The following is a 26,605-nucleotide window of genomic DNA, read 5'->3' as shown; positions in this document are numbered from 1 at the left end:
ACAAATCACCGGGTGTATTTCTATTTGGGATCAAAAGTTTGTAGAAGTCTTAATAGTCTGAATGAACCAACAAAGAACGAACATAGAAGTAGCATGGGTTCTCTTAACTGGTGTTAAAAGTATCCATGCTGTTCAGGACCTATAGTTCAGGAATACCTAGAAGTCTACAGATTCCCCATCCTTACTTTGAAGAATAACAAAGTAAAAAATCCTTCAGAATTTGGGCTAAATTAAGTATGTAACTGGAAGACTTTTGCCTTATTGGTGCACTCAGACCATATGTGATTAGAAGCAAATAAGGTAGACAGTGACAAAAGAAATAATTTCAAAACACATTATGTCTTGTTAGCAATACTAGTTATTTATGAAAATGAGCATGCATTGGTAATCTAGTCATTATTTTGAGTGATGTAATATTGTAAATGAAAAGATTAACTTATAGTAAAGAGCTTTTTCGTTAAAAAAAGTTCTAATAGGGTTTAAACATCAAATAACATGAATAACCTGGAACAGCAATAGCAATAGCACTTAGATTTATATACCGCTTCACAGCGCTTTACAGCCCTCTCTAAGCGGTTTACAGAGTCAGCATATTGCCCCCAACAATCTGGGTTCTCATTTTACCGATCTCGGAAGGATGGAAGGCTGAGTCAACCTTGAGCATGGTGAAAATCGAACTGCCAAATTGCAGTCAGCCAACAATCAGCAGAAGTAGCCTGCAGTACTGCATTCTAACCAATGCACCACCATGGCTCTTTGCATACCATGAAATGCATATAATGTAGGCTGAACTGGAAATGGTTTAATCCCTAGAAGTGTATTCAACACTGAATTTCCATGTATAGTATCTGTGATGGGTGACTTTCACATTTTCTAAAGAGAATCATACAACTTCAGAATTCTTGTGATTTCTTACTCAGACAAGTTTTTTGTTGAAAGGGAGATCAAGTCATGGTGGCTCACAAGAAATTCAATGCCCTAAATTAATATTTTGTATATAGCATTAATATAGCTAGTTTATTTACCCAATATACTTTGTCTAGGTGTGACTTAGCACAATAGGATACCTTTTCTGTGTCTTTTAGGGCATTCAGTTAAGTTGATTTTTAAAAAGCAGCGTAGCACAGGACACGAATTTAGCCCTAGCTTTTTAAGGGCTGTACTAATGGAGCCTACTGACACTTATAGCTGTAACAGCAACCTCAAATGCCATCCTACTTTTACCAGTTTGCAAACATAATAAAATCAGTAGGACTGCAATCAATAATAACCTTCTGCTAATTGATATCATCCTGACATTACAATTGAGATTTAATCCCCACATTTCCCATCCCCACAGCTCCTCTGGGCAGTAGGGAATCCTTAGTTAGAACATTCTTGCTCTTCTATACCTTAAGTGATGAAATCAACTATTCTATCTGCAGTTTGAGGAAGTAACTGGCCCTGGACTAAAAAGGATTTGCATGAATCTTTAAAAGAGATAAAGAGAACTACTCTGTATGCAGCTTACATAGTTGGCACTTGCTAAGCGGCTCTATTGAGTTTGTGAGTTACAGACAGAAACAAAGGATGAAAGTCTAGATTAAACACTGATGACAGGAGTAAACACTTAAGACAAGATGCCTGACAGAATCATCCTGACAAGCAATTCATATGTAACTTTCCAGTTAAGCTGCCCTGATGAGATGCAATGGAAGAGACAGGCCTCAAATCACTGGGGAGAACTCTGTCAGACAGAAGAGAGGAAAGCACCTTTGTTTCAATGCCCTACAAGGGAGCCATTACTGATCATGGATCAAGAAGGAATCATTGTTGTGTTCCAACTCCAAGCAGCGGTTGCTTGTGTCAATTAACTCTTATTAAATGTCAGTATTGATTGGCAAGGTCTCAACACTAGTTGTTGCCATCAATATGGTACTTATAGCAGAGGAAGCCCGGAGACATCCATAATGTGCTCAGTGGAACTGAATGCAGAAGCAGATAGCGAGCTAAGCTATCACTAGGCTGGAGAAGCAGTTAGGACTCCTTGATCAAAAGCTTTTTGGCTACCATTTCTGTCCCGGATGAAGTTTGCCCAGTCATCCTACAAAAGCCCTGATTACCTGAAACAAGTAATCCACAAGCATGAAACCTTAGATCAGTGATGGCTAACCTTTTCCGGACTGAGTGCCCAAAGCGCGGGTGCCCAAATCCCCAAAATGCAATGCGTGCGCACCCCCATGCATGTGCCCTGCTCCCCATGCACATGCGTGCCCCCACATGTGCCCTGCCCCCATACACACACACATGCCCCCCGCATGTGCCCAACCTCCCTGAGCATGCACGTATACCCCCCATGCATGTGCACATGTGTGGCAGAGACTCGATGACCAGCTGGCTGGCGGGAGGCATGCACACATGTGCGGTGGAGCAGAACTGGGTGACGGCTTGGGTGCCCACAGAGAGGGCGCTGCGTGCCACCTCTGGGACAGGTGACATACGTTTGCCATCATGGCCTTAGATAATCAGCAAAAGAGAGAGGGCAATCACCTTGAAAAATAAGGTGTGTTGAAGCTGAGATTTCAGAAGAGAAAAAGAATTGGTCAGGAGTACATGCTATGCAGAACAGGTTCACTACAGTACTCCCATGTCTTATTTGCAGATAATGCTCTTTTAGAACAAGTCCACAATACAGGTAGCCTTTGACTTACAACAGTTCATTTAGTGACCGTTCGAAGTTATGACAACACTGAAAAAAGTGACTTAAGACCATTTTTCACACTTGTGACCGCTGAAGCATCTCCATGGTCATGTGTTTTACATTCAGATGCTTGACAACTGGCTCATATTTATGACGGTTGCATTGTCCCGGCATCACGTGATCCTCTTTTGTGACCTTCTGACAAGCAAAGTCAACATGGAAACCAGATTCACTTAACATTTGTGTTACTAATTTAACAACTGCAGTGATTCGCTTAACAAACGGGGCAAGAAAAGTCATAAAATGGGGACCTAGGAAAAGGTACCCCATCTCAACATATTTATTTTTATACTTAAAGATGTGTGTGCATACAAAGTTCATGTGCAACAGAAACCAAGAGCTTTACTCTTGCTACACTTTTTCCTTTTGCATTGTTCATGTATGGTCTAAAAAGTGAACCAGTCCCATAACTGTCTTCCCCCCATCCCTATCAGGTCTTCAGAAAGGAAGAGTGGGATCCTTCCAGAGACAAACACATCTGGGGCTACCCGGCTTTGGTTGCTAAGCAGTGCCTACTGATTCTTCCTTCCTGTTATTAACATAGGAGCTTCAAAGAGTTGCAGCAGTTGCAACAGCTCTGATGCCAATAACATAGCAGCAGCATTATATAAAGCAACCTGTCCGTATTGATGCCTTAGAGATACCGTACTCTTATCAATCAGAAGCCAAACTGTCACCAACTGTGCAGGCTGGAAATAATGGAAGTTGTAGGCTAAGATTACAGACGGAAGAATGTTAATCTACAATTGAAGGACCGTACTTTTTCATCATTCCTTCAGGCCTCATAAAACTACATTGTCTTTCAAAGAATCTTACTATGCATTTCGTTTTTTTGCCAACAATCTGTGGTCTGTCATCATGGAGAAAAGCAGAATATATATACTTTAAACAAAGCTTTGTTCAAATCTAGTTATCTGAAAAGGGAGAAGATCTGGACCACTTCCCCCAACAAAATGTTCTGTAGCTGTGTTGAATTACAGAACTACCTTTAGAATTCACACTCAATCTGTTCAATCTGTTGGGAATTCTGGGAACTGTAATCTAATACATTTGAAGGATGTCAAGGAGGCCACATTGGAAAAGGCACGAATGAACATACAAACACGCCCTTTCCCAAGGCAGATGTGCTAATTCAATCAATTAGGCAGTCAACAAATAAAAGAAGTATGTTAATAAAGGTTTAAATATTGACAGCTCTGTCTCAGTAAATACATAACGTCAATCCATGATTTACTGCAGCAAAGCAATCGTCCCACTTTCCAATTAAAATTTCATGCAAATTAAATCTTTAACCAGAAAAACATAGTTTGATCCCAAAAGGCTTCCCTTCCAATAGCATTTATAAGTATTTAAATGCATTTAAATAGCAACAACCAAAATCACATTTACCTACTTCTGTATTCAGCCTGGATTTCAATGTTGTCTTTTCCCCCCTTCCACATCATTTTCCCAGCAAAACACTCTAGACAACCCTGGAGATTATTTGACATCTTGGTTTGGTAACAAAAGCATACAGGCACTGAGGGACTTGGCTAAAGAACTATAACTATCCTATAATGTCTCCAGAGAACTCTTTAGTGTGCTTTCCAGCAGTAGTGACTGAACGAAATGGTGCAGATCAGAAGATGAAATTTTGTGCTCCTTTAAAAACTGATGGAGCTGAAAATTGCTGCTGCTGAGCTTACCGCAGTCTTTTTTTTTAAACACTTTATGTTTTAAAGCTGAAATGCCTCCCCCCCTCCAATTCTAGCCTCTCCATTCCTCCATGTATTCCTTCAGAAATGACCATGTGTTTCATGCCATACAATAGGACTTTTCTTGAATTTCATCCGAAAAGTTTTCCAGGTCTAATTCTTTTTAATTTTCCTTAACTTTCCTGTTCGATAGACAGGATAGTTTAATTTTTCCCCTGTTTCTTTAGCAAATGGTTTTGAATTTAAACACTTCATAAAAACTAACATGCTAGTCTTTTCCAGAGGAGGCAGGAGAAAAGTAATGTAGCAGGCAAGCAGGTCACTAGTGAAAGAAGAAATGAACAATCTTAACAACTACAGGACAAAAAAACCAAAAAACAGAACTGTTAGTCCTCTATCACCTACTTCCAAGTTAACATGACCCAACCCTAATAGTCTTTTCTTAAAGAGACGCAATTCTAAACCTTGCTCGCACTTTCTCCAGCTCTGTTATATTCTGTGGAGCCCAGAACTATCAAGTAAATATTTTAAAATATAGAATGAAAAGTGAGACAATTCTCAAGATACTAAACTTTGCTTTGTAAAGCCAGAATCTGTACTGCACATCACTAACAAACACAAGATTTTAAGTTTTCCATATACTAGATAAAAAGTTTAGTAATATTATGTTTAATTTCAAGCTATGCTGCCTTAAAAAAATTGGTCAGACAACGTGGTCTATTATTTGAATTGTAGGATTCTAATTCTTCAGCCAAATTCTCATAGGACATCACTCTTTAGCAAGCATCAATCTGTCATTGCTTAATAAGTTACACCTTGAGATACTTTTATATTATTTTATATTTACCTAAATGTCCTTACAAGATTTCTCAGTTCACTATAAACATCACCAAAAGGAATCTTAAGAGGGCCCAAAACAGCAGGCAAACTGAAACACAGAGGGAGAGAAAAAAACAAGGCAAATTTAGTTAAGTATTAGAATATGTCCTTCACTTAAATTCCAAATGAAAAGTTTCATTTATAGGTCATTAATCATATTTCCTTTACACTTCACCAGATGTCAGTTAAAGCTTAACATTTTGTCATCTCCCAAACTATCACAAAGACATTAATGCATTTGATTAATGTTATAAGGGATTATTTTGCTGAACAAAGAACAATTCTATCTTGCACATGCTCAAAATTCCACATTTGTTTTCTTTTGTGAGTATCCAGAAGAAATGTATGGAATATAAAATAAACATGGAATAAATCAGGATTTTGAATTCAGCTGCAACAAAGCAAAACAATCCAGGATTCAAATCTAATCTGCAGAAGCTAGCAGCTTGATTAGCAAAACATCAACATATGTTCATGGTTGCAAATGGTGTTAACAAGGATTTATTAAACAAAGCATGATAGTGGGTTTCAATTTTGGTTGCTACCGGTTCGCTTGCGGGCAGGCGCGCGCTCACGCGCGTGATGCTTCTGCGCATGTGCAGAAACATCCAGTCAGGTGAGCAGAGCCTCCCGCCACTGCTACCGTTTTGCCCGATCCTGGGCAAACCGGTACCAACCCACCACTGATTTACAATTGTTAAAAATGTTTTTAAGACATTACAATTAATGGCTTTGAAGCATAGTATCCCTTCCAAGATAACTGTTTCTGTATATTTAGTTTTTTGAATGTATATATATCAACAGCTGATGCAAAAAGATGCTTACGCTTTTTGCAGCTTTTCAAGCACAATCCGTGTCCGTATCTGCTGCTGAGCTTTAGAATCTACAAGTGGCAAAATGGGAGCCCACTGTTCATTATCCTAGATAATGTAAAAACGGCACAAATATGATACAGAGAATATAACATTGAAAAGGCTATAACAAATAGGTTAAAATGGTATCTATGGTGGCAAAATGTAGTAAGACTGTCTTTGATAAATTATAAACCAAAGGGAATATAGAAGACACTGAATAATTGTGAGGTAAAATAATTTATTTGAACAATGGCAAACAAAAAAGCTTTTATATGGGATCCTTCAAGAATTCATGAACTTACTGCTATTCTTGGAAAAATAAAAATTAAATAAAAACAAAAGCCAGTCTGATCTAGCAGTTAAGGTGTTTGCCTAGAAACCAGGAGACTGAGAGTTCTAGTCCTGCCTTAGACATAAAAGCCGGCTGGGTAACTTTGGGCCAGTCATTTTTTCTTAGCCCAACCCACCTCATAGGGTTTTTGTTGTGGTGAAAATAAGAGAAGGATGGAGTATTAGGTACCTTCTTTATTTCTTTTATAAATACCTTGAATTATTTATAAAAATACTAAAGAAGGGATAAAAAAAATCTTTTAAAAAATCTGCATCACCACCTCAAGCTCAATTTGAGCAGCATACCATCAGTAAACCAACCCCCACACCTCAAAAATACAATTGAAAACAACAGCAGGCAACCAGATCCGAGATTCATATTATATTCCTCCAGGGAGGAACTCCATTCAGCTTGGCCCCAACACCTGGAGGTTGACTTTATAACCACTTCCTTTATTTTCAGGATACTTACTTGAGACTTCCCATTCTGCTGTTCCCTTTCTGATTGCATTGCCAAATCGTCCTCTTCGATGACAGTGAACTTTCCTTTGTAAAATTCGCTCACCTTTAACTCCAACTGTATTGTCTCTTTTTTTAAATTTTCAAAGCTCGGTAAAGGTTTAGCAGCTGTCCTAGAGTCCTGGAAAGGCAAAGACTGATCTAGGCTGTTTAAAGTGTGTTTTTGGGATACGTCTTCACTGCTACTAGCATTTTCCAAATCATCTTCATCAAGTTCTTCCTTCTCAGAGTCATTTGGCTGGGTGTGCTGCAGTAGATGACTGGAGGTGCTGCAAGAGCCATGGAGGAGTTTTAGTGTCTCTTCACTTCTCCACTCAATAAATGTCTGCCAGAGGCTCTCTAACAAACTATCTTTGGCCATAAGGGAGTCTGCTGGACTTCTGACAGACAGTTTTGATTTAGCAAGTAACCTTTTAAATTGGTCTGCCCCTTTTTGGCTCACTCCCAGAAACACTACTTGGGAACAGCTAGAGTTATTTCCAGGATTTTCAGAGACCTGCACATTTTCAAGGACATTCTGAGAATGGCAAGGTTTCCCCCCCTGAATGTTACCAGGAAAACCATCCTCTTCTTGTAGAACATCTGATGTGCCTTTGTTTAGTTGGGCTGAAGTCTCATCAAGCATATCCTCTGAGGTGAAGAGCTTAGGTTCAACTCTCTTGGTAGGGCTTTTTTTAAGGATGCTCTTGAGGGGCTTCCCGGCCAATTTCTCTGTATTTGAAAGATTCTCTTGTAGAACGGAAGAAACAAACTCCTGCTCAGCATCACTGTTGCTTTCACTGCCTGAGTCAGAGTCATGATGGATTTCTGCAGGAGTAGGATTTTCAATGTCTAAAGCTTTAATTCTTTCGCTGACTAATTTTATTTCCTTCCCAGAGTAGCCACTGTCAATACAAATAAAAATGACAATAAGAAACGCATAGACAGTAATACATAAAATGTCTGTTTTAAAAAGCATGTTCCTTGACTGAACGCCACTAGTAAATCGCGCACCAGATGAAGACCTACTTTCTTCTGTCCAAAGAAGCGGGAAGTACATATGGAAATTAGATACACCATCATCCGACCTGCCCTTCCTTGGATTTCCTGTCATAATTATAATCTACAGCCCTATGTTTAGGCCGGCTAAAGGAGAGGAAGCAAAAACCATGCTGTAGAACAGATTACAATGAAGAGCAAGAAGGAAAAGAAGGAGCAAATTTGGACTTGGTGATAGATCTTTTCTCGTTAATGTAGCAATTGTTGTTTTTTTTAAATCTGCCATTTAGCCAGTTTACACAAACTCTCTCTCCTTCCAACTGTGATGTTAGATAGTTGAAGTTGATGTTGGCTTTAAGTAATTTGGTTATTTTAATTTAAAATAATTGTAAGACTGGGACTGTAAAGTTAAAGAGGTTTTTTTTAATGTAATAACTTTATTTTTCCTAACAAAAATCTTTAATCTAACAAATAGAAAAAAATTAAAAATACTAACTAAAGATACAAACTACAAAAGAAAAAAAAAGGCATTTTCTTACTATTGCAATAAGAAAAACATAACCAATCTGGTTCTGTCCCTTCATTTCAAAGAGTAATTTTCTTTTCCTTTCCTTTCATTCCATGCACACTGCCTTTATTTTATTTTCCTTTTGTAAGTATACCTTATATCTATATTGTAGATATTATATAGACACTTCCTGGGAGATGCTTAAATAAATAATTTGGCCTCACACACATTAATGAGCCAGCATTGATAAAAACTTGTAGATAAAAATCTACTTGAGAGATGTAAATATTAAAAATTTATTAAATAAAATAGGTTTGTGAGGGAAGGAGTACTGCCAAATTGCTGAGTATAATAGGATGTCTGGAAATTAAATTGGGTAAATTTAATTTTTAAACTCTGCACACCTTTATAAAAATTTATTTAATGGTCTTTATGTGAAATGCCTTAGGTGGAAGGATTATTGCAAAATAAGTTTGGTTTAGGGCTTTCTTTCAACCACTCTTGAGAAAAAGGAAAAACGATTACAAAAACTTTTAAATTCAAACTGCCTCCAGCTGAAATGCTCAGTTTTGAGTTCAGATTCCTTTTTTTTTAGACTTACTACCAGTGTTTCAATGCTATTCTGGCTTTGAAATCTAGCTGTTTCAAGCAGGAGCTGTCAACATAGAGTTAAAATGCTATCAGTACACTTTGCATAACCTGATTTGATATAAAATCAGGCTTTTTTAGGATCAAATATATATTGAACATGAAGCATTTTGCACAGGAATACAAAGGAGCTCTTTTATGATTTCGAAATCACATATTCACAGCACCCAAGACTCAACTAATCAATCCTCCAGAACTTATATTTAAGCAAGAGACCACACAAGCCTTTATTAGGGGAAGCAACATTGAAGAATAATTACCAATTATGGTTAAAAATGCTTTGCTCTGTTTGGAGAATAATAATAATAACAACAACAAAACAACAACAACAGCAGCAGCAACATTCTATCTCTGGGTCACTAGAACTTTATAACTGAAAATATCTAAAAACCTAAAGAATTTATCCCTATAGCATAGGCTGTCAGTTGTCTCTATCTAATTTGCCTCTTCTGAGAATAAATCATTCTACATAGTATCTGAATGAGTCAATTCAGCCCCACAGAGAAATTCAATGGAACTACCCATGTTCAATTTTTTTAAAAAACTGTCTAAATCAACTCATTCTCCAGTCTTTGGACAGAATATTAAGTACAACATGGACTGTCTATGGAGATTCTCAGTCAACCAGGTCATAGTTGTCCCAAAGGTGCTTTTTCAATAGGCAACTGGACTTTCTGGTTTTTTCTTTGAAGACATCTCACTTTTCATCCAAGAAGCTTCTTTAGCTCTAACTAGATGGTGGGGAATGGAAGGGTTTATGCTCCTTGCAGACAGCTGGTCATTTGCATTCTTTGAGAGAGTCATCAAGGCCATATAAAGAGAAAGGTTATTTACATAGCATCAAACAAATGGCAAAGAAGGTGCCAGTTACCCTTTCTTTTTTTGCTTTGAAAACCATGATTTTAGTACACTGGTTTTAATCCCACTTTACAGATTTAGCAGCCCTATTATTTAATCAAAAAGCACATCAAAAAGCCATACCACAGATTTCCCACCTCCATATTGCAACGCTAGAACAGTATGTACCGTGAATTGGCTTTGTATTTTAAATGCAGACGAGAAAGACTTCTAGCAAACACAGCCATGCTATTAAAACACACAGATTGCAGATACAGCCAAAGCTTGCTCAAAAAAAAAAAAAACAAAAAAACCCACCCAAAAAACACAGCACCAAATGGATCTATTTATTTAATGGATTATCTAAAGATGTAAACAAGCTTTCAGCACATATAATTGGCCCCATTTTTTTTGCAAAGAAAGCCATAGACAAAACCTGCTGCAGTGGACTCAAGAGCAAACACTGTACTTGTGTCATGTTTCAACAGGTTCAATTACACCACTAGGGCCAGCTGAAAATCATACAGATCAAACAGGCTTTTCAGACTGGAAGAAAAACACCCAACTAATCAAGGCAAGCAGCAGGGCTTTGTGGGGATGAGAATAATGGTGGCTATTTGACAGAGAAGCAGAGAGTAGGAAATCAGAGACTTCATTCAACCGTACTGCAGCTCTGAAAATGAAATTAAGATTTCTACCCTACCTTGACTCTTTCTTTAGCAGCTCAATAGTTGGTGGCCTTGAAAGAAAGACAGAAAAATATATATTCTGTGACAATTCTGATTGTGATAATTAACGAACTCATCTAAATTTTGCATGGGTTTGGTTCTGCAACAAGTTAATAAACAATATTAATCAACTGTATTTTTAATTCATGGATCAGTTGTTTGAATATTGTCTATTAGGTTTTGAAAGCATTTTTAAGATTGAAACAGTATTAAACATTTACCTGATGTAATGAACCTGAAAATGTGGGGAACTGATAATTAACATTCAGATTAATAAAATGACACAATTGTAGATGCAATCTAATACATATTTATACAGCAGTAAAGTTGTTTAATAATTAAGAGGCTCATTCCCTAGTATGCATGCTTAGGATTGTAGCCTGAATTTTAGGCTTAGAAACAATTATCTGGAAACTACTAATACTTTTAATGTTCCAAACTTATTTGTACCTTCTCACATCTCTTATCTGTTGTCTGTCCCAGCCATCTGTTCACTAAAGCTGACTCTCTGAACCCCAGATCATAAAAGACTTGGAAGGAGCCATCCTTTAGCTCAAGACAAGAATCCCATTAAGCTGTCTCCAATAGATTGCTATCTAGGCTTCCCATGATCAGAACCAATTACAGGTCCATCATCTCTTTGGATTATTTTATTTATTTCATCAAATTTACAAAGCTCTCCCAGCCAATCAACTTTGGATACTTACAATAAAATTAATGAACAAAATGGCACAAACCAATAAAGCTATAAAAGCCAAAAATGGGTTAAAGCCTGACAGGAAAACCACTGGAAAAAACATCTGGGGAAAGAGAAGACCTGGGGAAAGAGCCAGATCTTCAAAGTTCAATAAAAGGATACAGGATGAAGGACAATATGAACCTCTGAGGAGATGCCATTCCAGAAGGCAGGCACCATGACAGAGAAGGCATGCTACCTGAGATCCATTAGCTGACACTACAGGTAGTCCTCACTTTACAACTGCTCTGTATAACAACCATTAAAATAATGATGGCCCTGATAATGTAACCTCATGACCGATCCTCACACTTTTGCCTGTTAGTGTTTTCGCTGTCAGGTGATTAAAATGTGGACATGTACGATTGTCACCGTATCTTACAGGTATATGACCACCATTTGCAAGCTGGCTTTCCAGAAGCAAGTCAATGGAAAATCTGGAATGAAATTGAAATTTGCAGTCATATATTCTCAATCAACAACAACGCTTAGCAGTGGAGTTGCTGGTCCCAATTGTGATCATACAGGTAGTCCTCGACTTATGACCACAATTGAGCCCAAAATTTCTGTTGCTAAGTGGGAAATTTGTTAAATGAGTTTTGCCCCATTTTACAATTTTTCTTGCCACGTTTCTTAAGAGAATCACAGCAGTTGTTAAATTAGCAACACCGTTGTTAAGTGAATTTGGCTTTCCCATTGATTTTGCTTGCCGGAAGGTTGCAAAATGGGATCACATAACCCCAGAACATTGCAATGGTCATAAATATGAGCCAGTTGCCAAGCATTCTAATCTTGATCATGTGATCATAAGGATGCTACAACATTCAAAGTGGGAAAAAAGATCATAAGTCATTTTGTTCAGTGCCGTTGTAACTTCAAATGGTCACTAAATGAACCATTGTAAGTCGGGGACTACCTGTATTTTAAAATTGGGATCTGCACCATGCCTACTCTGGGAAAAATGAACCATCAGGTAACTAGACTATATGCTGGTTATATGTCACAACCCGTGTTCTGAATTGCACTCAGAAACCTGGTAACCAATGCAACTTGTGCAATACAGTAGAGGAATCATAGGTTTACCAAGGCTTGAACATAAAGGCCCCCTACAGTTAGGTATCGCTTCCAAGTGATTTTCAAGGGAAGTCCCATGCAGAGAGTGCTTTGCAATGTGAAGTGATTAAGACATGAATGACTATGAGAAGGGAATTCTGACAAGCAAGGATTAAATCAGCATATCAGGTTAATCTAGGCAAAGGCCTCTCTGGCTTAGATCTATTTTAACATTCTTCTATGTGTGAAGGAGGGAAGTGAACCTTTTAAGAAATGAATAGCTTCTGAATACTATGATTATCTTGAAATATTTCTGGAACAGTCTAATTGAAATAGATTTTTCTCTACTTGGAACTTTAAATTTAAAAAAATTGATTGTTCCAACTGCATAGGTGTCTAGTAAAAAAATAATTATTTTTAATGTTATAATATAACATTAAACAGCAGTATATAAGTCTAAGTACTATTGCTTATGGGCTACAAAGCACTTCTTGCCATCATAATATGTCATGCCATATACATTATAATTGCTGTTTTTGCTATAGAACGGATTTTGAGTTCTATTCATTAAATCTGTACGGCTCTATTTCTTGGTAACAGTTATACCTTATGAGACATTGACACCCAGTGGATACTGAGTTAGTTGCAAGTCATAATTTTTTAGCCTAGTCATAACCCTGTTCTTATATTTTTGGACAGTTTCCTTTGATGTCTTGTTACATTATCTTGTTTGCTATAAACTGCATCCATATGTGGGGCATTTAGTGCTACAGGCAAAAAAGCATACTATTCAGCTATAATATTTATCATTATATGAAAGGGAAAAAAAGAGGGACAGGAAACACAAAAAGAGAATTCCTAATGGAACAAATATCTAGATTCCTACAACCCCTTTAAAATTATATGAATTATTATATGCAATAAATGCTGCATGTGGAAGCATTTTAAAGATGGCAGTCCTTGTTTGGTATCATCCCTAAAATTAGAACTCCAATAAGATTAGGTAAAATAATCCCGATTTTCAGGTGAAAAGGTCTTCTCCAGACTTCAGATAAGGCATGGTTTCCAAATCAAGCAGGACAGTGCTGATTACCATTTCCCTGATTGCTGTTGATAACAAATAGTAAAACTATTTTACAGTTCTCTGCATCCTTGGAGAACGTTTCTCCCTTGCCTTTTTAATTATGATTAGACTGATCACTTAAAATGGGTCCTTCCCATCTGTACCTAACCACAGCACAAACATGCCCTGACAATATCATTTTTCTGCTTTGTCTTCATAGCATTGCCTTCATTTTGTCTTCAGTCCATGAATAAGAAATGCTTAAATGATCCTTAGATGTACGTACCAATGGTAAAGCAATAGTAATAGTAGTATTTTCCCCTATCCAGAACAAGCTGAAGATGTATACAATCTGTCACGCTAGTACACCTTGGAGAGAAGCCAGTTAATGATCTAAAACAAAAGCAATCAATATAGGATGTGGATTGACAAACCATTAAACAACAGTCTGTTTAGCTATAGTCAGGAGATGATTTTATTCAGCTTTGGTGGGTATGCCAGTTACAACCCTAATCAGTCCATGATGCTTTGGAAACTGTACTTCATACTCTGAGCATCGCTCAGTTCAAGTTTCAGGTCTGGGAAAGTAATGGGTGGGTTCATGTATCATGTTCCTTAATAAGTCACAACAGTCTGAATTCACACACTATGCTAAATGAAATCAAATTATGGCTTAAAGTGAGGTAAATCTATGTTAGGAAGCCTGTAAGATTTCTATCAATCAGACTAGTACTAGATTAGATCCATAACCTAATAGTCTGATTTGTCATAAAGCAAATTTAGGGGATTTTTTTATATTAAGTCTCATTTAATATGGATTTATATGGATCTCTTATTTAAACATAAACTTACTGGCTATCAATAGGACAAGTTTTGATTAAATAATATGGATTATATTCTTTGACAAATAAAAACTGTTTTTTCTTATGTTTCTGTTTTTCTTCTATTAACATCCATCAACATCTGTTTTCCCCCCATTATCAACAATCCAGGGCATCAAATTTTATGACAGACAATCCCTAACATTAAAAAGCAGCAGTTGGCCTGGAGGGAAAAAAAAATCTAAAATACATATTAGTCAGATAAGACAATCTTTACCAATAGTGCATGATCTTTTGAATTTCTAAGAAATCAGAGGAAGAAATATGAGTGATCTAAGTACCTTTCTTCTTCTCGAAGCCACACTGGAGTTTTGGATATTTGGCCCTCGAAATATTTTGATGCTTTGTAACAAAAATTGCTGCAAAAACACTGCTCCCCATAGAAAGAATAAGAATAAACAGTCATTTCTTTAATATAACAAAATAGAGATGGTGCGAAGTTAAATTGAAAGGTGGATACAAAGACTGAATGCACACATTTTTGGAGAGAGAGGTATTTTCCCAAGTGCAGTTTGAACTGGGATGATCAATACCCAATAAAGATAGAGAATGTATGGGAAAATGAGCCTTGGTGGCACAGCAGACTAAAGTGCTGTTAAGTAACACCAGCTGTCTGCAATTACTGCAAGTTCAAATCTCACCAGGCTCAAGGTTGACTCAGCCTTCCATCCTTTCGAGGTAGGTAAAAAGAGGACCTGGTTTGTGGGGGCAATAAGCTGACTGTATAAAAAAGAACACCACTTAGGGTGGGGCCAAAAGCCCTACTAAGCAGGTATATACAAAAGTATGAAGGCTTAACGCATTGTAAGCCGCCCTGAGTCTCTGGAGAAGGGCAGCATATAAATCAAACCAATAAATAAATAAATAAATAAATAAATAAATAAATAAATAAATAAATAAATAAATAAATAAATAAATAAATAAATAAATAAATAAATAAATAAATAAATAAATAAATAAATAAATAAATAAATAAATAAATAAATAAATAAATAAATAAATAAATAAATAAAATTTTCCTGAAACTTCTAAGAGTTGCAGCCTACAACTTGTGTATATTGAGTTCTCAGACATCTTAACTTAGCACCTCTTTAGTCTTTTGCTCATTTTTTCTCCATCAGTTCTACAATAGCAAGAAGGCGGAAGTCAACATATTACAGTATATCATTTTTTGTCCTTTATTTGTTTTCTCTCTTTAGTGTCTGGTATGCTTTTCTAGGAGTAGCTGATGTTACCAAGCATTCCAAATACCAAAGTACCAGCTACATTTTATTCAGTGTGCAGGCCAAAAGGCAAATTGTGAATAATATTGAGTTACTTATCGGTAATTAAAGTCTGCAACTATAGTTTGCTCTTGGCTGATTCACTGCAACATTGGCCTGCTGTTCAAACCAGTGGACAGTTTATTCTCTGTTCCTGGACAGAGGATAGCTGGCAGTTGCTGCAAAATGAGGTGTGTTTTTTTTTTTTTGCAGTAGTACCAAGTGTGATTTTACACACTGCACAAGAGGTGAACTGGGGAGACAAGTGATTTATATTCTCCTACCGTGAACCTAGTGAATCCAACCCCAATCGGGTTATTGCACTCTTCTTGATATTCAAAAACAGAACTTCTTGGCCAAGAGAAAGACTAACAATGGTAATGGCTATTTATCATGTCATTTGGGAAACAGTCAGTGGTTAAGTGTTCAGTCTAAGGTGAACCATATGAGGACATCAACCTTGTTTAGTTGGCACTTGTAGATCTAGATTTCAAATGTGAGGACTAAATATCGGCTTACATGGAAATGTGCATTCCCTGATGCTGAGAACTAACCTATGCTAGTGGGTTAAATTTAATTTAATTTAATTATAGTTTAAGTTAAGAGACAAAGAGGCTGCTCACCACTTCTCACTTGAAATCTACCAGCCTAACAGGGCTACTCTTAAAAGAGAAAGCAGGCAATCCACTCTTTCTGCATTTCTTCAATAACAGCTGATATTAGAAGAGCAGTAAAGCAACATAATGAAGGGAAAATATTTTCTGATCTGGGTTCCTGTCAAGTCACATTTATTTGCTCTATTCCCGAACACTGTACAGATTTAGCCTTAGTGGGTGTACATTATAGTTTATGGTTCCGTTTTTGTGTCTAATCCCAGCCAATAAACCATCACTGAGCAAACTATGACCTGGTGCAATATACAAATTCAGCCAATATTTATTTGCTGAAGTTAAACATTGTCTGATGGAATTAGGTGAAATAGTTTTGAATAATCTGGGAATGAGAAGAACATCCAACCACATTGGTAGTGAAATGTAGAAAAGAAAATCCAACTACAATGGTAGACAAATTGACTGGAAAAACAGTAAGTGAAAATCAGGAGAAAACAAGCTGCCTGGAGTTCATGGACATAGCCAACATTTCTTTGCAAGCTCTTTCTTGTGGAACAATAAATGAAACACAATTAACTTTAGGAATGGTTTTAAACTTACCTTTCTTTCGGTAATGTCATATACTTTGTTTGTTTTTGTGGAAATTTTATACTTTTGTTTTGGCACCTTAAAAGTAAGAAATGCAAAGAAGTTAGTTGATTAATTTAGTTCATGAACTTAACTAGTTCAGCATTCTTCTCTTTCAAGTAATATATTTATCACAGTTTAAAAAACCACCATGCTACCTCATTCAATTATTTATATTAACTTTAGGCACTTTCTTCCTCACTTATCTTTTTTTCTTTATGGTACTGTATGTTTCTGCTGCCTATATCAGACTGACTGTATCGTTATCTGTATCTAACTTTTTAACTATGCATGTGAAGCATATTATGAGCTAAATGTTTATAGAGATTCTCAGTCATCCAGGTCATGGTTGTTCCAAAGGTGCTTTTTCAGGTGGCAACTGGACTTTCTTGTTTTTTCTTTGAAGATGTTTTGCTTCTCATCCAAAAAGCTTCTTCAGCTCTAACTGGATGGTGGGGAATAGAAGGATTCAAATGACCAGCTGTCTGCAAAGAATATGAATCCTTCCATTCCCCACCATCCAGTCAGAGCTGAAGAAGCTTCTTGGATGAGAAGCGAAGCGTCTTCAAAGAAAAAACAAGAATGTCCAGTTGCCTCCTAAAAAAGCACCTTTGGGACATACGAGCTACTAAATCAATGCCAAGCATCTCAAAATGAATCAGTAAGAAGACAGCATCCTTCAGGAATAATATTACTAGTGTGTTGCATGAAACATTTTCCTCTGTCCAAGAGATTCTTTCATTTAATTAAACAGGAGTAAGATTTTCTAAAGTGCACCTTGTAAAGAGATTGACTCAAAATAGATTACAGGGGATAAAGGAAACTTCTGAAGCTGCTGCTGCTCTTTTTGTCCTTTTTTGGCATGGATTTAATGAGAGGGACAGAAAAGTTTGCTTTCCTTTCAGTTAACAATGATCTAGTATAAATCTAAACCCTGGGGCATTCTGTTGTTGCTGAAATAAAGTGCCATAATAACCACAGCTGCTGAGAGTTGTACTTCATTGGTTTCCCATCTCTGAACTGCAGTTGTTCTTAACCCTGATTCTGTAAAATAAGCTAGCTTCATAAATGGCTAAAGTTTGTTTATTGTGCTAATCAAAAAGGAAAAACAGGAATAACGAGTAGGTGTTATTAACAAATTGAAAACTTTAAAAATGGCAAAACATATGTCTCTTGTTGAATTTAAATTATGTGCAACATGGAGCTGTAATTCAATGGTAGGACACCCAGATCCAATTCCAGGTATATCTACTTAGGACTGGAAAAGTTTCTTCCTGAAATCCTGGAAACTTGCTGCTAAAACTACACAATGTAGACACTGTTGGTCTAGATTAGGGCTGTCAAACTCCCGGCCCCACGGGCTGGATGCGTCATGCGCTGTCCACGCCCACGCCTGGTTTAGCAAAGGGGAAAAAAGTCCCGACATGTCATGTGATGCTGCCGTGACGACGTGAGTTTGACACTCCTGGATTAGATGGTGCAATGTTCTAACTTCATCACTGGATTCATACAACCTAATAAGCTGTAATGTGGTTTTGCTATTTAAACCACAGCATGACATGTAAATCCAACCAACCAGAGATTATGTAACAATCCCAATTAAAATCATAGCACAATGCCTGAACCCTTGTGGATTCTACAAAATGACTGTTATGCATTATATGCATTTGAATAACATTAAACCATTTGGAGCCAAAGCTTCTGAGCCCCTCTTTCTTCCAGTCAATTTAACTTAATTGAATTTGGGGCAATCCTAATCTCCACATAGAGAAAAGTGTGAGAGAGTGAATTTAAATTGATCTCATTTAACCAAAATAAGCAAAAGGCTAGTGTGAAACAATTCCCTGGAAGCAATACATTCTGAATGAAAAATGGCCAAGAGAACACACCCCGCGCATAAACTCTTACATTCTGTAGCTTGTTTTGACAGAGAGGGTAGCCACATAGCTTGATGATAAATCGTTCTTCCACCACATCCAGATAGTGAGAAGGTGTTATAAGCCTCCCCTGAAATGACGAAACCGAGAGGATTCTGTTAGAATTATTTTCATCTGGTAATAAACACAAAGTTTTAGAATTTAGGACACTCTAAAAACCGTGGGGATATTTAATATAGCACCATGTTTCTAATCTGTTCAATAGCCAAAATTCAGTTGGCAAAACCCCAAAATTTCAGTCTTACTTTTTTAAAAAAAACAAATACAAATTTAAATTAAGGCATTAGGTCTCCCACAGAGAAAAGATCCTGCCCAAATCCTCTCACATGGAAACAGAGAGAGGAATTTCCCCTCTTGCTTTCTCCAATGACATTTTTATATTTCCTTCTGTAACTTTCAGATGTAGAAAAAGTTTTCTAAAAACACAAGACTTGTTCACAAAAAAGTCACGTGGAATGGCATATGGTCTCATCCATTTTGTTTTACCAGCATGTAGGACCTTGGGGCTTGTTTAACCAACTACTGGTAAAAATCTTGCCTTAGCGTTAGTGAACATGGTCAGTATAGAACACTTTATAGCATTAGCATTTAGACTTATATAATGCTTTACATCACTCTCTGAATGGTTTACAAATATCAGTATATTGCTCCCAACAATCTGGGTCCTCATTTTACTGACTTTAGAAGGATAGAAGGCTGAATCAACCTCGAGCCGATCAGGATTGAACTCAGGGTTGTGGGCAGAGTTAGCCTACTGTGCTACCACAGGTCCTTTATCAACTCCACATGATAAGCATATTGTAATATGACTAAAAGTGAACCCAGAAAGTTGCCAACATCATCACATTCAAGTATTTAATATTTAAATCAGCATTTTCCTGGTTTGGAATTTAGGGAGTTGCAGTCCTAATACACTTGGGAACACCAAAAATGTAAAGAAAAGTAAGTTTAGGAAAGTACATACACAATCCACAAATAATTCTTCGGTAATGTCATCTTCCAACAGGTGTTCAACAACTTGCAATGCTTTCCGCTCACACTCAATTTTTTTCCTAATAGCAGCTTCAAGTGCTGCTTTCCTAGAAATCAATAATGATTTAACAATGTAGTGTACATAATATTTTGACAACTCATATCAATTTGCTTAAAAACTTTTGTTTATTTAAATAATGTATTTCATTGGAATGTTATATTCATTACATAAAACCATCCTTCTGTTAGGTTTATTCTGAAACTTGGTTTGAGTTTTCTGTCATGCTTTTGAAAAATGGCTAGCAGCTGAACACAAAAGAGCCTGCCAGTTAGAATATATTTAATCTCCATAAAACCTATTCACAAAGATCATAACAGGATTCAACAATCTTCCTTGTAATAAGCAAACTGGTTAAATAAATGTAAACGGTAATCCTATAATCACAAACTTTAGAGCAAGTCTCCCACAGAATTTACAGGGAGCTGTCTTTGAATAAATAAGTCCCCAAAGACTCACAAATGTATTTGTGTCCTCTGGTAATAAAGAATTCTCTATAAAGTCTTTATTTAATATATAGATAATGCTCAAGTTACAATTGTAATGGAACCTGCCCATTATTGTCGTACAAAAATTTGGTCACGTAACCGACTCACTTTAACCTTTTTTGCGGTGGTGGTTAAGTAAATGAAGTGGTTGTAAATTTGAATGCTGCAGTCATTAAGCGATGTATGGTTTACATGGTTGTTCACAAATCTATTATTCACAATGGAGCAATTTTGCTAAAAACCGTTAAGATTTCAGCAAAATCGTAGTAAATCACGGGCACGTGACCAGAGGGCACTACAAACTGCTGTGATACTAAGCACCTGAAATGTGGTCATGTGACCGTGGAAGGGGATGATCAGAATTTCAGATCCAGGTCACAAGTTCTCTTTTTCAGGTAGGTTGTAAGTTTGAATGGTCTCTAAGTGACTGGTTGTAAGCTGAGGACTACAGTACTATAAGCATCATGAGCAATAGGAATAGTTAAGACAAGTAAGTCTTGTTATCATGCTTGGAGTTATGATACTTCATATATTATCTCTACAATACTATGATGTAGGTCAAAGTGATAAGAGGTAATCTGCAGTCCCTAGACTCTAACTGCAGAAAATTGAATTTTCTTACACTTTTAAGATTGGAAACAACTCAAAACGGAAGTGTTGAACTTTTGTTATATAACACACAACCCATTCAAAACTCAAATTAAAAACCTGCCTTGTTCACAAAGGCAGGTGGCCCTCAGATATAAAAGATTGCTCACTACGATATTCAAGATGAAAGTATCCAGGTTCAATTCCTCAACTAACTAGGGGACTCTGAATCACAGAATCACAGCTCTTTGAATCCCAAGCATCTTCTCTACTCCAACTCCAAATGACAACTTTAGGATCCACAAATATCTCTAGGCTCTTTTATATGGCTGTTGGAAGGATAACATGAAAGGAGATCCCTGGAACTCTTTTAGAAGTTGGGACATATCTATAGGCAAATAATATTTAGAAACGATACCTTTCAGCAGCATCTTCATTTTTTAAAGGTGGTTTGTTTCCTATTATAAAGAACAACAAGAAATTTAAGAATGAATCGCAGAAGCCAGGAGATGTTGAGTTCTAATCCCACTTTTGGTATAAAAAAATGGCTGGGTGACTGTGGGTCTGTCAGTGTCTCTCAGCCCAGTCCACCTCACAGGGTTGTTGTTCTAGGACAGGGGTAGGGAATTATGGACCCTTCTATGATTTGTGGACTCCAAGTCCCAGATGTCCACAAATCATAAAAGGGGCCAAAGTTTCCCACCTGTTCTAGGGAAAGTAAGAAAGCAGGAGTATTAGGTATGCTTGCTGTCTCCGACTCTAAATGAGATCCTGCTATTAAAATGTACATGTAATATATAATAAAGCATAATATAATAAGTGTAAGCAGTGGTGGGATTCAGCCAGTTCGCACCACTTTGGGAGAACCGGTTGTTAAATTTTCTGAGCAGTTTGGCAAACTGGTTGTTGGAAGAAATCATTAGGGCAGAGAACCGGTTGTTAAATTACTTGAATCCCACCACTGAGTGTAAGTGTAATAATGAAGTACATTTGGGAAGCTCGAGGTTATTATTATTATTAGAACAAGCCGACCAATCATTGGTCTTTCCGGCCATTGCCCTGGGATTATTATCTGGATGTTGTGACGGTAAAATTTCCTGGAAGTTTATTCCCCATACTATAGAGTTACACTGCATACCGCCTCCTTCTCTCATCTTCCCTCTCCCTTGCCATTCCAATCCCTTGCCCACCCCTCCAGAGCTGCGGAATGGTTTGACCGTCCCGTGATTGATTCGAAGGAAGTAGGAAGGAATAGCCCATGTAACGGGGAACGGGGGGGGGAGAGTAGTGGATTGCTGTTTTTTAAATGAAAACAAACCTAAGCGTCTGCGCCCGTTCGAGGCACTTCGCGGCGCTCCTTCCGCCATCATCCGGAGCCTTTTCCGGCGTTGACCTCTCACCCCCCACGGCGGGAGGAGCTTGGAGGAGGCGGGGCTTGAAAGGAGGCGGGGCGGTAGGAAATGCTCCTGGGGAAGCTGCAGCGGCTCGGGCTGAGCGTGTGACTGCGGAGGCAGGTAGGCAGGCGGTGGCGGCGGCGCAAGGGGTTCCCTCTTTCGTCGCACCCCAAACGGTAGGGAGGAGAAAGCGTGCTATGGGGTTGGATGGGGTGTCAGCTAAATTATTCTCGGGTTTAAGAGGCAGGAATGGAGGGAGACGGAAAATAACTTACTGCCCATCGATTTCCACCCTGCTTATGCCAAGTAAAGGGCGCTGCACGGTATCCCCCCTCCTAAACAAACTTGCATGGTGGATATGGGGTGGTATTTAAAATAGACGCTGGAAGGTCAGTCTGGCTCCCGTCAGTAACTGTGTGACTGCACTGAGTCTTAATAAGAAATTAAAAGGAAAGTCTTTACTTTCCCACCCATTACTTAAAAGGCGGGTGCAACTCATCACATTTGTGGAAATGAGGTTTTCAGAATGGGGGGGGGGGGCTGGGGCTGTCTGTCTATGGAGATTCTCAGTCATCGAGGTTATGGTTGACCCAAAGATGCTTTTTCAAGAGGCAACTGTACTTTTGGGTTTTTTTCTTTGAAGACTTTGCAACGTCTTCAAAGAAAAACCAAAAAGTCCAGTTGCCTCTTGAAAAAGCACCTGTGGGAGAGAGGGGGAACTGCCTTACTTACTTAAGGTTTATTAACTGCTTTCTTTCTTCCTTCCCTAAACATTCTGGTTATTCACCAATTTCATTCTTCATAGTGTTGCTTTTAAAAACTGCTGAGAAGGCCAGTTTGCAGGTAGGACAATTTTCATCAAGGTGTGTGTGTACCGCTGTGGAATTACAGTGGGAATCCTTGAATTATGCTGGCGTTTGCCTCAACCGGTGAATGGTTTTGTCCTGATTTGTCTATGTGTGCATTGATTATGTTTAAGTTTAATGCGATTTATATGCCGCCCTATCTCCAATGGACTCAGGGCGGCTCACAACAATAAAATGCACGATTGCACATCAAAACAATATGAAATTAAAAGTCCAAATTAAAACAGTTTAAAATCAATTTAAAACTATTAAGAAACACCCCCCCCCCATCAGTCCAGGCTATGAAACAACCAGGTCTTCAAATCACGGTGGAACGAGTGAAGGTCAGGAGCCATCCAGAGCTCCAAAGGAAGTTGGTTCCAAAGGGTGGGTGAACCCACAGAGAAAGCTCTCCCCCTGGGGGTCGCCAGCCAACATTGTCTGCCCGACGGCACCCTGAGGAGGCCCTGTCTGTGGGAACGCACCGGGCGATTGGAGATTGTTGCTGGCTGCAGGGGGTCCGACAAGTATCCCGGGCCTAAGCCATGAAGGGCTTTATAGGTGATAACCAGCACCTTGAACCTCACCTGAAGGGCAACCGGTAGCCAATGCAAGTCGGGCAGGAGGGGTGTAACATGGGACTGTCGGGACACTCCTATCACAACCCGCGCGGCCGCATTCTGCACCAGTTGAAGCCTTCGAGTGGTTTTCAAGGGCAGCCCTAGGTAGAGAGCGTTGCAGTAGTAATTGGTTTTCTCATGTAGTTTTGCTTCGCAGAATCTATTGGAGGTGGATAGCCGATGAATTTAAATAATTATAATAAATACGGTAATCCCTTTCAGTGTTTTACCAACCAGCAGAAAAAACCTCCACTAGTCATAGACTTGCAGCAAAGTTTGGATCTGTCCAGTCTTCTCTAAGCTTGTTCATCTGCTCCTACCCACATCCCATGTGGGCATTTTCCCTGTTTAAAAACACTGAAATAAGGATGCATCTAGAAAGATGCCCAGGTCAAAATTGCCCCAATGAGGAGGAAATGAGGTTCTGCCAGGGTAATTTGGTCTTGTAGAAAAGGAGAACTAAAATTGATTAGCTTATGGACAGCCTTATTGTTATTCCCAGCTGGAGAGTAAGAGATTGAAATTGACAGATAAGATTAGTTCAACTTCCTTATTCTCCAAGTGCTGTACTAAGGAATATCTGTTGTAAAGACTGGGAGAATATGGCTTTGATAGAGACTGGTTAGAGACCAGACTGGAAGAGTTATGTCTGCCTCTTCCAACACTGCCAAGCCAGCTCTTGCGTCATGTTTGAAATGGGCCAGCTGACTTTCCCTCTGGAAAAATGTATGATTTTACACACCTTGATGTTATTGTTAGATGATGCTGAACTAAAAAGTAGCATGCTAATTTTGTATTACTATTGCTACTAAAAAGCTATGGCCATGTCATTCATGGGCTAGGGATGGAACAGGGATAGTGTTGTGGAACCAAAAGGGAAAATTAGTACTACTACTAGTACTCAAGGTAAGATTGTGTTGTCTTAATGGCAGATGGGAATAGGCCCAAAGAGTAGATTTCATCATAGTTGTAGCTAATATTCCCTTAATTAGCCTTCTTTGCCTCAGTAAACTTCCATATCTTTAATTTTTGTATTGATGAGGTGAAAGAAATTTTTTGTTTTTCGTTTTTTTAAATAAATTGAAATTGTGTACATTTCTTTGGTAACGGCATTGTGACTGTAATTGACTTAGTAGGCTTATATAAGGCTATTAGCCACTGCTTGCTTGGAAGCATATCCAGTTTAATTAAAAGGTTAAGGCTGGCCTACATTACTTTGCAAGTGTGAAAGAGGTTTCAGATTTCTAAGTGCTTTATCAGATGCTGAATCTTGGTTTCTGAAATGAGATAAGATTTCTTCTGTTATCTTTTCCTGCATATCCTTTGAGGGTATGCAGTCTTTTGGGTTGTGACATTTGGAAACTTGAGAGGTGGGATGAGCACACTCACAATTCCCCCAATGTAAGTTTGCTTATCCACAAATGCCTCAGGGTGGGGGTGGGGGTGGGGGTGGGGGTGGGCATGGTCAACCATGGAACAAGTATTGTTTGGAAGGCAAGTTAGCTCCCTTGGATGCTTTGTAACATTGCAGTGCTCTTGCAAATAAATAAATTTGAGATGTTGGATATAAGATGGATGGCAAATTTTCTAAATAAAGAATATTAAAAAATTATCTTTTATAAATGAATAGGTTATGCTAATTTATTTTGGTTTGCAGCATGGCGGAGACTTGGTGGCACCAAGAGATGTGTCTGAGGACACACTGATTTCCTCAAGCACAATATTAACCACAGTTCAGTATTCCTTCCTTAACAAGGAAGGCTTGTGTTTTATTGTTGCGAGCCGCCCTGAGTCCATTGTGAGATAGGGCGGCATATAAGCTGAATAAAATAAAATAAAAAATAAATTAATTAAAAATATTAAAAAAAAAATTACTATCGTTTATTTAGCAGCATCAGCTTGCTTGATATTAAAGTACAAGATAGTTTTTACATGAAAGGACATGCTCTGAGAAACTCAAAAGTGGAAACAACATTAAGGAGAGGCAAATAGATGCAGAAATGAATAGAAGGAATATATGATGGTGTGTTCTGCGCATGTTTAGAGTATTACAGAATGGCATTTGTGGCTTTACAAAAAATGCAATTTTGATGAAATACTTTGCTCTGAGAATCATGAATACTTTTTCTTCAGATTATGATCCTGGGCATTTCCTTTTTAAAATGTTTTTTCCTATGTGAAAAGTCACTTGTACTTCTGAAGATTAGGATTGAGAAACATCTGAGATCAGTATATAATTATTTTTTCTTCCATTCAATTGTGTCCAATTCTTGAAGGCTTCCTGGACAAGTCCCTGCAGTTTTCTTGGCAGTGTTTTTTGGGAGTGGTTTCCCATTGCTGCCTCTTTAGGACTGAGATAGAGTGGCCCAAAGTCACCTGGGTGGCTTTGTGCCAAAGGCAGGACTAGAACTCAAATCTCCCAGTTTCTACTCTGATGCTTAATGTAGCATATCCCTAATCTGGTTGCTCTCAAGTGTCCCATTTGCAATGTTGGAATAAGATCTACCTAGGAAACCAGTCAGTTTTAGTATATACCAGTGATGGCTAAACTTTTACATTACCGCGTGCCAGCCTGCATGCTGGAAATGGCATGGGGAACCATCCCACGAGGAATGCGTGGCCCTGCTGGGCTTCACGTGTGCAAGAGCGCCAATACCCAGAAGAGCGGCAGTCCATCATGCATGTGCAAGCTGGCACCTGGACTTCCAGTGTCCAGCACGGACACGCACCCGATGAACAGCTGGCCATCACGCAT

The 26,605-nt window shown here is 38.2% G+C and overlaps 2 protein-coding genes across 10 annotated transcripts in view; one reads left to right on the top strand and one right to left on the bottom strand.

Moving 5' to 3' along the window:
• Positions 1 to 3,252: 3,252 nt before the first annotated feature.
• Positions 3,253 to 22,145, bottom strand: RPAP2 (RNA polymerase II associated protein 2). The gene is made up of 10 exons (XM_087890690.1): positions 22,130 to 22,145; positions 21,410 to 21,449; positions 19,850 to 19,964; positions 18,857 to 18,955; positions 16,922 to 16,987; positions 10,937 to 10,950; positions 6,970 to 7,900; positions 6,139 to 6,233; positions 5,296 to 5,362; positions 3,253 to 3,429 (listed from the first exon to the last, which is right to left on the bottom strand). Exons 1-10 carry the CDS (start codon positions 22,143 to 22,145, stop codon positions 3,253 to 3,255), a joined length of 1,620 nt encoding a protein of 539 aa, XP_087746816.1.
• A 106-nt stretch (positions 22,146 to 22,251) lies between these two features.
• The window catches only part of GLMN (glomulin, FKBP associated protein), a 36,363-nt gene continuing 32,009 nt past the window's right edge, over positions 22,252 to 26,605 (top strand). The window contains exons 1-2 of one of the 9 annotated variants that reach the window (XM_034437229.3): positions 22,449 to 22,505; positions 23,191 to 23,228. Coding sequence is in view for 2 of the 9 variants with exons in the window: in XM_034437232.3 (XP_034293123.2) it covers positions 22,298 to 22,505 (208 nt within the window). In the remaining 7 variants the exon portion in view is untranslated. Of the gene's footprint in view, positions 22,562 to 23,190; positions 23,229 to 26,605 lie in introns of all 9 variants that reach the window. The other 8 variants (XM_087889956.1, XM_087889957.1, XM_034437232.3 and 5 more) reach the window with 8 other exon arrangements.

This window comes from Pantherophis guttatus, chromosome 3 (genome assembly GCF_059756535.1).
Source record: "Pantherophis guttatus breed Tessera chromosome 3, ASM5975653v1, whole genome shotgun sequence".
Lineage (NCBI taxonomy): Eukaryota > Metazoa > Chordata > Lepidosauria > Squamata > Colubridae > Pantherophis > Pantherophis guttatus.
Note: the sequence above shows the minus strand (reverse complement) of the source record. Positions and strands in the feature narration are given on the sequence as shown.